The 10,325-nt window shown below is 41.6% G+C and overlaps 1 protein-coding gene across 1 annotated transcript in view; it reads left to right on the top strand.

Annotated features, from left to right (window-relative positions):
* NECTIN3 (nectin cell adhesion molecule 3) overlaps positions 1-10,325 on the top strand; it is an 80,067-nt gene that overhangs the window by 45,341 nt on the left and 24,401 nt on the right. The window contains exons 4-5 of the mRNA XM_018556884.1: positions 3,155-3,496; positions 7,417-7,713. Of these exons, the coding sequence (XP_018412386.1) occupies positions 3,155-3,496; positions 7,417-7,713 (639 nt within the window). The remainder of the gene's footprint in view (positions 1-3,154; positions 3,497-7,416; positions 7,714-10,325) is intronic.

Below are 10,325 nucleotides of genomic sequence, written 5' to 3'. Positions count from 1 at the left end.
TGTCCTACCATATTGCTATTATTTTAATAAATTTAGACCATTAATTAGCCACTAGCGTGGATCGTATAGAGACCCATGTGCATTTACACTGTTAAGATGTCAGCCATGCACCTTGTTTTCAGTGAGTAAGCTAATCCATAGAGTAGCAAGTGTTGCAATACAGCTAGCAGTGCTTGTATATGTAATGAACAAATAACGCTGGTCTTACAAGTTATACATAAAAACCAAGTTTTAAAATCATAACACATATTGAAAGAATTATCAATGCATGTTGTTAGAATATTCAAAATATGAACATTCTCTTTAAAGTGGATCAAGCATCTGATTTATTTATTTTTTCATGTTTAAGTGTACGCATGCTCAATAATGTAAACACTTATAGGTTGTTTATTACCTATAACAGAGATCACAGTACTCCCCCTGACAATACATCTTCAGGTATGGTCAGCATGTACTTCCTACTTTGTACTTCCTACTTTTAAGATAATGTTTCAGAGATGACATCCTGATGTCTGCGCTTTTCTTGGCTGTGTTCACAAACATGTGACACCGCTTCTGCTGCAGGATACCACCCTGTGCTACACAGTTACAATGTTGCAATCTGATCACTTAGGGGAGCAGAGACTGAGGACATGCTTCCTCCTGCTTGCAGCAGACCGATAACATTATCTCAGGCTATGCAAAGATAGGCGCAAAATGACTACTATTAATCGAAAAAGGGTTTGTTTTTTTAAATATTTTTTCTTTAAATAAAAATGTTGTGTATTTTGACATGCCAGGAACGTGTTAATGCAGACTTGTAAAATCGCTGAGAGGTCTACATTAAGCAAAAATATTCACTTTGAGGTTATTGCACAAATTAGAATAAGGAACATTTAGAGAAATATGACAAATTTAAATTTATGGCTTTACACCTGCCTAGATCATTTTTACTGGATGGCCCGGAGCTGGATGAAGCTCCTGGCTACTGCTGCCGTGAGTTTATTCTAACCACTTCCAAATCCATGATGTTTATAAACATCATGTGGACATTAAGTGATTTAGGCCTCTTTCACACCAGATGCCGTGTGTTCCGGCCTGATTGTAGCCAGAACGCACTACATCGCATTGCGGCCGGCTCTCTCTTTTTTTTTTTTTGTGGGGCAGGAGGGGGCGTGGCGGGCCATTGAAGTGAAATGGCACCGTAGCCACCCCCTCCGGCTGCAATGCGATCGGCTGCACGGGATGGCAAGGCACATTATGCCTGCGGTCCAGGGCGGTGCGATCAAAATAGTACTTGCAGCATTTTGACCCACTGCACCCTCACCAAGGTTGTCATCCCCAGACACAACAGGTTCTCTATATTCAATTTCTCATTATCCAAGGCATCATCTGAGGCAAAGTATGCTTTTTGGTCTCCTGATAACAATGGCACAACAAACACTGCCCTCTATTCTTCAGACTAGGCCTGCCCTTCTGCAACCCCCTAGAAAATGCATAAGAAGGCCTCCACATTATCTTGGGCTGTTATCCTTTATAGTCTGGTAAAAAGACCTGAGGTTCAAGTTGCCAACTGGTGCGCCACTACTGTCAAGGCCTATCAGTCTCTATCTGCAGTCACTTGAGCCTCAACTGGACAGCCCACAGTCCATTAGTTTCTTGCTGCTGGTCTGGGCCAGGTTCTGCTGCTGATCCTGTTGCTAAGAGGCAGTGGCCTGTTGTTGGGCAGAATTAGCTTGCAGTAATGCCAAGTCTTCCATGCTGCAGATTCACAACATACACAGCTGTGCACTTAAGTGGTATAGCTTGCAGTGTTTGCACCTTCAAACAACAGTCTGCTGTCATCAGGTTCACAGTGGCTACTGAGTTTTTCCCCAGGATATGGACAGTAGTTTTAGGGATTCAGCAAAACGGTAGACTGTCCCATTAAATTACTGCTCACACACACTTTGCAGAGGTCTTAGCTCACTGGAACTTTAGCATAACGTACACACAGTTTGCCACAGTATCAAGAGAATGAGTTCTACTTTATTTTCAAAATTGATTAGTTAGCCGATTATTAAGTTCGATTAATCGGATAAAAAATAAATTGTAAAAAATGGCTCCTGGGATGGACTACTAGTTTGTATTGAGATTGCAGTCCATCACAGGAGCAAGCAGGGAGCGGTGTGTGGTGTGCAATATAGTGACATGAAAAGTGTAAAATTATATAGCAATGCAGAATGGCACCGGCTATAGAAGACTACAAATCCCAGCAATAGTACATTATACAGCAATGCAGAATACCATCAGCTATAGAGGACTACAAATCCCAGCAATAGTACATTATACAGCAATGCAGAATACCATCAGCTATAGAGGACTACAACTCCCAGCAATACATTACACAGCAATGCAGAATACCATCAGCTACAGAGGACTGCAACTCCCAGCAATACATTGTACACTGTATGTATATTATATTATTGCTGGGATTTGTTGTACTCCTCTATAGCTGGTGGTATTCTGCATTGCCGTATAATGTATTATTGCTGGGATTTGTAGTCCTCTGTACAGCGCAATGCAGAATGCCACCAACTATAGAGGAGTACAACAAATCCCAGCAATAATATAATACACATACAGTGTACAATGTATTGCTGGGATTTGTATTCCTCTATAGCTGATGGTACATTGTGCTGTATATTATACCATCAGCTATAGAGGACTACAAATCCCAGCAATACATTATAGAGCACCATGTGGGGGGACTTACCTGAGCAGTCTTCCAGCAACTTGTTTCTGAGATCGGCCTGTCTATCGGCGGCTGTCATCCGCCCACACCTGCTCCTCCTTACTTCTTCTCCCCGCGTCCCTGTGCCGATCGTTGATTGGGGTGTGCGGTGAGAGTGAGGCAGGGAGGAGGTGCGGCGTTTCGAGCGTGGATGCGGGCGGGTGTCTGGCAGCGGCGAGCATGAGGTGGGGAGGAGGTGCGGCGCGCAGCGTTGGTGGAGCCGTGAACAGGGCCAACCAATTGGAAGCCGATTAATCGATGATTGAAAAAGTTGACAACATTTATTAGTGCATTCATTTTTTTTAAAGATTCTCACCTGTAAATTTTGTTTTTAGCCACTCATTTATTTCAGTATAACTGCTTTTCACATTGCATCATTTGTTCTTTTTTTTTTTTTTACAGGTTCAATTGCTGGGCCAATACATGTGGATCCACAGGAGACTGCTGTGTGGGGAAAGAATGTCACTTTGAAGTGCTTAATTGAGGTCAATGAAGCAATAACCCAGATCTCATGGGAAAAAAACATTGGCAAGACTACTCAGACCATAGTTGTCCACCACCCTATCTTTGGAACATCTGTTCAAGAATCATATCAGAATAGAACCATGTTTAAAAATACATCGCTTCATGATGCAACAATTGTGATAAATAATGTAGGCTTCTCTGATGCGGGGGAATATATATGCAAAGCAGTTACATTCCCACTCGGAACTATTCAGTCCGCAACCACGGTGACTGTGCTCGGTAAGAATTAAATGTTACCTCAAAGGTTCGGTAAAGAAATTCCAAGATAACTCCAGTTATGGTAACATCTCTCAAAATATTTGACATTATTTGATGTATTTGCAGTTGCAGAACTTTTCTCCTTAGGCAAATGCACCCGTGGATGTAGTCTAACCATACAGTATATGTGTCTGCATTGCGATCTGTTATCCTGCATTTTCCTCCATTGCATAATTTTTTCTGTTTTGAGCTTGTCCTTGGATGTGACAGGTGCCCTTCTCTAACCACCCAGTATCATTTCAAAGAGTCGCCACCCCAGCATTAGCACTTTCCCTTATTGTGGAAAATATAACACTCTGGTTTTTATTACTGTAAACAGAAAGTTTGGATGGCTGGGGCCATAAATAGATTCAAGAGGGTAGTGTTTCATTCAGTGCTGTTGAGCAGGAAATAGTAGATAGCTTAATATGGTTTTTTTTTTAAACACGGGATGTTGACTAGAGGGAAATCCATTTGCTTTAGAGCTTCCTATTTTCTGTTGTCCTTAGACACTGAGGGCTGTGCACAGATGAACTCAACTGTTTCTTTTTTGCAAATCTTGTGGCATATTTTTTGCAGATCATCACTGAGTGAGAGATCTAGTTTTCTGCCATACACTAAAAAAAAAAAAAGATTTAAGCAGTAATAACCAGAATTAATGGACATCATTAGAGCAGGGATTTTCCACCTGCTCAGTGCTTTTGATGTTTCTACCAGGTGTTCTCTGAGGCCAATTTAAGAAATAATGACCTTGCTGAGCCTTGGTTTGCTAGACATCATGTGTACAGAAGCAAGAGCAACCTATGTTTTCATGCTGGTAGACCTACTTGGATTAACACAAAAAACCTTTAAACAGGAATTACAAATAATAGTGATGATATGCAGCGAGTAACCCATAACAAGCTACCAGATTTCACCTTCAGTATGCTTGCTAGTTTATTTTGTTTCTTTAAAGGTGACTGCACGTTGTGGGTTACTGCACTTTGCACATGCTTTACCAATCATCTGCAATGAGCAGTGGTGAATAGTGAAACGTGACCAAATTTTTATTACATTGTTTATTTACTTTTTTTAACGTATTTTCCAAATATATACAGTACTGTGCAAACGTTTTAGGCAGGTGTGAAAAAATGCTTTCAGAAATAAAAGTGTTAATAATTTATCTTTATCAATTAACAAAATGGAAAGAAAATTAACAGAATAGCAGTCCAAATCAATATTTGGTGGGACCACCCTTTGCCTTCAAAACAGCATCAATTCTTCTAGGTATACTTGCACACTGTTTTTGATGGAACCCGGCAGGTAGGGTGTTCCAAACATCTTGGGAGAACTAAACACAGATCTTCTGTGGATGTAGGCTGCCTCAAATCCTTCTGTCTCTTCATGTAATCCCAGACAGACTTGATGATGTTGAGATCAGGGCTCTGTGGGGCCAAACCATCACTTCCAGGAGTCCTTGTTCTTCTTTACCGTGACGATAGTTCCTAATGACATCGGCTATATTTTTGGGGTCATTGTCCTGCTGCAGAATACATTTGGGGCCAATTACACGCTTCTCTGATGGTATGACATGATGTATAAGTATCTGCTTGTAATTCTCAGCATTGAGGACACCATTGATCCTGACCAAATCTCAACTCCAATTGCAGAACTGCAGCCCAAGACTTGCAAGAAACCTCTACCATGCTTCACTGCCCTTTGGTAAACAAACTGCCTCCTGCTACATCCAAATATTTCAAATTTTTACTCATCAGTCCAGAGCACCTGCTGCCATTTTCTGCACCCCCAGTTCCTATGTTTCCATGCATAGTTGAGTCTCTTAGCCTTGTTTCCACGTCAGAGGTATGGCTTTATGGCCACAATTCTTCCATTGAGACTACTTCTGGCCACTAGATGGGTGTACCTGGGGTCCCACTGGTTTGTGCCAGTTTGGTGCTGATGGCACTGCTGGACATCTTCCAATGTCGAAGGGAAGTAAGCATGATGTGTCTAATCTGCTGCATTGTTTCCTTGGCAAACCACAGAGTGAACCTTGCCCGTTTCTTTGTGCTTTTTCAAAAGAGCTTGACTGAAGCACATCTTGAAACCCCAGTCTGCTTTGAAATCTTTGCCTGGGAGAGACCTTGCTGATGCAGTACAACTACCTTGTGTCTTGTTGCTGTGGTCAGTCTTGCCATGGTGTATGACCTGTGACATGAAACTGTCTTCCACAACCTTGCCTTAGTAGCAGAGTTTAGCTGTTCATCACCCAGTTTTAAGCCTCCTACACAGCTGTTTCTGTTTCCGTTAATGACTGTGTTTCAACCTACATATGAAATTGATGATCATTAGCACCTGCTTGGTATAATTGGTTAATCGTACACCTAACCCTAATCTTACAAAATTCCGACTGTGCAAATGTAAGCATTGATGCTGGTTTGAAGCCCATGGGTTCTATTTGCAGTGAACGAGCGTTAAGAAAGATTCATAGGACAAATTACACTGGGAATTGATTATAAATAGACCCCTTAGTGTGTAACATTATAGTACTTTCAGGTTTAACCACTTCAGTACCGGCATGTTACACACCCTTCATTACCAGGCCATTTTACAGTTTTCAGCACTGTGCAAGTTTGGCTGAGAATTCCTCCATTATGCAACAAAATTGTACCAGTTGTAAAAAAAAATTATTTTATATAATTATTTGGGGACAAATAGAGCTTTCTATTAGTATTTAGTAACCACTTTTTATTTTTTACTATGTAAAGTAAAAAAAGACCAAATTAAAAAAAAACCTGTTTCTTTTACATTTGTTGATAAATCATAGCAAATAAAAATGCCTGGACAGTTTACCTTTTATGGAAAGTAGACGACACTCCAAAGTGATCTGATTTTTGCTGCAATTTCTTGGACATGACGGACCATGCCGGTATTGAGGGAGTTAAAACATGGAGCTTAGTAATCATGCACAAGGTACAATAAATGTACAAGTCATAGACCAAGGGAGGAAGAGGTAATGGGGTTAAAGTACAGGTCACATACTGTAGGAGTATGGAGATGAAGGGGTTAATGTATAGATGTGCAAGATAAGGGAGGTGAAATGGTTAATATACAGGTCAGAGGAGAGGCAGAATGGATATAACAAGCAGGGGGGGAGTGTCATTATTTTAAACTTTTTTTTTTTTTTCATTGATCACTGTGATAACCGTATTCACAGAGCCAGTCCAATCAGCTCTGTGTGTAAACCACAGCTCTCTAATGAGAGCAGTTGCAGCGGCCGAACGCAGTGCAGGCATGCATTCATGGGAGTACGTACAGGTACGTCACCCCAGAACAATTCGCCAGTGGATCAGCCATTTTATCCAATTTATCATACCAATTTTCCCCAAGTGGCTATAGCAGCCCAATCCTGAATCTTGCAGTGTCTGTCTCTAGTTCAGTTCAAAATGCTAAAAAAAAAAAATATCCAGTGCTTCTGTCTTACATTGCCAGAAGGAGTTAGAGGGAAGCACACTCCTCTGCCCTTCCAGCTTCCTACTCCTACAGCATTATCGGTGTACCACTGTGATCAAAAATTTTAATTTTGACAGAACTACTGCTGTCAGCCAATGGGTGACTGGAGTTTGCACCCAGCAAGCCAACCTATCAAGTTTATTCTCTCCTAAATAATGCATAATCATAATAGGAGAACATCTGGCGAATATAACTGATGATATTTTTTTCAGCCAGCTAAGAGACAGGGGTTCTCTTTTCCAAGGATACTTGGAACAAAGATGAGCTATTCCAGGGTCTCAGCTTTCTTGGTTGCATTGCCAAAACATCCTCTAATAAGCCTTTTGTGTTTTATTAAGATGGCCAGTAAACTGTTTTATGTACTCCATCAATTTAAATTGTTTAACATGTATTTGTTCCTTTTATTTTAGTTGAACCAACTGTGAGTATAACTAAAGGACCTGATTCTTTAATGGATGGTGCAAATGAAACTGTAGCAGCCATCTGTACAGCTGCTACAGGAAAACCTGCTGCAGAGGTGAGCTGGGAAGAGGCTCTTGGAAAGGCAGAAGTGAATTCCACAATCTTTACAAACAAAACTGTCACAGTCATAAGCCAATACAAGCTGGTCCCTACAAGATTTGCAAGAAGAAGAAACATAACTTGTGTTGTAAAGCATCCAGCTTTGGAGAATGATATTAGGTATCCTTTTACATTGGATATAAAATGTGAGTAAAATAAAATGCTTCATGTAGCATAGAGAAGACATTTAAATGGCGATTCTGCATCTTTATGATATGTTTGGAAAAGGCGTACATTAGCATTTTGGAACTTGTATTGTTTCATGACAAAAAGAACCTCTAGTAATTATTGATTTAAATGTAGTTGCTTGAATTTTACCAAGTAAACCTGTGCAAACTGATTGGATGCACTCGTTTACGCAGCCTTGTCACCCTGTTTCTTTTGCTGTATGTCTGTAATCACAGCATATTTGATGTGATTACAGACCTACAGATATGCTGCTTCAAGTTTTTAGGTTCTTCTAAAAGCTGTAAACTTCCACACTTCTAGTATATCTATAGAAAAAATTTAGTTTTGGACTGAGTAGGGAAGGAGTAAAAGCTCATATAACCTACTGGGGAGATTTACCTTTAATTCCTGTTCCATAGGCAGGAAAGCAGATGGACATCAGGAAGTAAGAGCAAACCTCTCCAAAGTGAGGGAAAGCCAGTCTTACATAGTTGTGAAAAACAATATTGTGCCGAGCTAATAATCATACACATCTAATACAATGAAACCTAAATGAATCGCATATATGAGCCTTCAAACAAATAAGGCATAAAAAAATATCTACACACAAAAAAAGCAACAAAAACAAAGAGTCCCAGGAAAAAAAAGGAAACAATGGTGATCGTGCAAGGAAATTCCTTAGTAAGGATGGGCTCGGGCGTGTTCACAGCTCCACGTGCCAAACCTGCCAGGAAGCTGACCGCACGCAGCACCAATCACAGGTACTGAGACATTTTCCCGGTCCGCAGCTGCAGAGATCGGGAAATGTCTCAGTGCCTGTGATTGGCGCCTCGCGCTGTCAGCTTCCTGGCGGGCTCGGCACATGGAGCTGCGAACACGCCGAGCCCATCCTTATTCCTTAGATCAGTGGTCCCCAACCCCCGGTCCGCGGACCTCCCCCCCCTCAGCGGGCCACGGTAAAATTATTAAACGTTGACCAGTCCGCGGCGATAAAAAGGTTGGGGAGCACTGCCTTAGATGATTCATAGCCAATCTGCATGCAACTCTCAGGTAAGAATAATCACACAATGCAGGCAGACCTTCCTCCACCCAGTGAGTGATGATAACAAGTGAGTGCTCAACTGGGGAGGCAGACCCACAGAGCTAGGTCAAATGCGCTTTTTCCCTTCTTAATGGGGGAGGGAAGCCCATGCACTGAAAAAATCTCCTCAGATCACAGGTACCAAAAAAAATACAGGGGGAAAGAGAAAAAGGACAAGGAGTGCGTTACGTCCAATAAAGTGCAATTTATTAAATAAACCCCTGATGAAGTCACGTGTTTTGACATAACGTACGTAGGGCAGAGCTTCTGATGTCACTGCACTGAGCTGTGCCGGACGAACGGACGTTTTTCATCGCTTTACTGTCTGGTTGGATCCAGCAATTACTGTCTTTACTGGTTGGATCCAGCAATACTCAATGCCTGTACTGTTTGCACCATTGTGATCTGTTCTGTTTTAGGAAATTGCGTGCCTAATTTACAAAACTGCTTAGAGAAAATGTAGCATCATTTCCTCCTCTCAGGGGTGTTTATTTCTAATTATAACAAGACCGAAGCACTAGCATAATTCTTTGGAGAGCAGATCTGATCTTCTAATATGTTTCAGCTTCAATGTATTGTAATGTGCAAAACAGACCTTGTACTCCATGCGTGATTCACTTGTTTATTGTGGCCTCCCTTCCTCTTGCTGAAATGCTGCATTAAACTTTAAAAAAAAGCACCTGTGGGTGGATAAAAAGTTAGAAAATATAACTACCTTGCCCCTCCTTCTGTAGTGCAGGGAGTGATGTCACCATACCGTCAATGAGGCCCTGAGGGATCTCATTGGATACTCGCAAGAAGACTCAGCAGCACTGTGCAGGTCATCTTCTTCCAAGATTTCAGCTACTCAGTATTTTCGGGGATCTTGCAAGAAGAATGATGATGTCACTCTTGTCTAGGCACAGTGGGTGGAAGCCGGGAGAAGGTTTTATATTATCTTACACTCTCTACCTCAGGTTTTTTCCCCCGGTTTTTGGAACGTTTTGTCAAGGGAGAGGAGGACCACACTAAATAAGCAGACTTTACTATTTAAGTGCAAGGTCTGCTTTAAGGTTGATTTACTAAAAGAAGCTTTTATTTTTAAGTCGTCAAACACCACATGGTGCCTCCAACTAAGTGCCTCTGCTGTTCTGTGGATCCCCTTTCTGTACTATAGCAGACATCTCAACTCTCCCGGAAGCTCCGGGAGTCTCCCGCTATTAGATAGCGGCTCCCGGCCACCCGGGAGAGAAACATTTTCTCCCGGAAAGGTTTAATCTGCTCTATCAAGCAGATTAAACCTTTCCCTGCGATCGTTTTTTTTTCTTTTCTGACATCGGGAGCCGCGGCCCGACCGTCAGTCAGAAAAGAAAAAAAAAGGCATACGATTGCATAGCTAGATTGCTATTGGCTATTGCACTTTGCAATAGCCAATAGCAAACTAGCTAATGCACCCGCCCACTGCTGCTGTCAATCAGCAGAGGGGGACCTGAATTTTTCTATCAGGTCCTCTTCTGCTGATTGAAAGCA

Source organism: Nanorana parkeri, unplaced genomic scaffold (genome assembly GCF_000935625.1).
Source record: "Nanorana parkeri isolate BGI_ZX_2015 unplaced genomic scaffold, ASM93562v1 scaffold257, whole genome shotgun sequence".
Classification (NCBI taxonomy): Eukaryota; Metazoa; Chordata; class Amphibia; order Anura; family Dicroglossidae; genus Nanorana; species Nanorana parkeri.
Note: the sequence above shows the minus strand (reverse complement) of the source record. Positions and strands in the feature narration are given on the sequence as shown.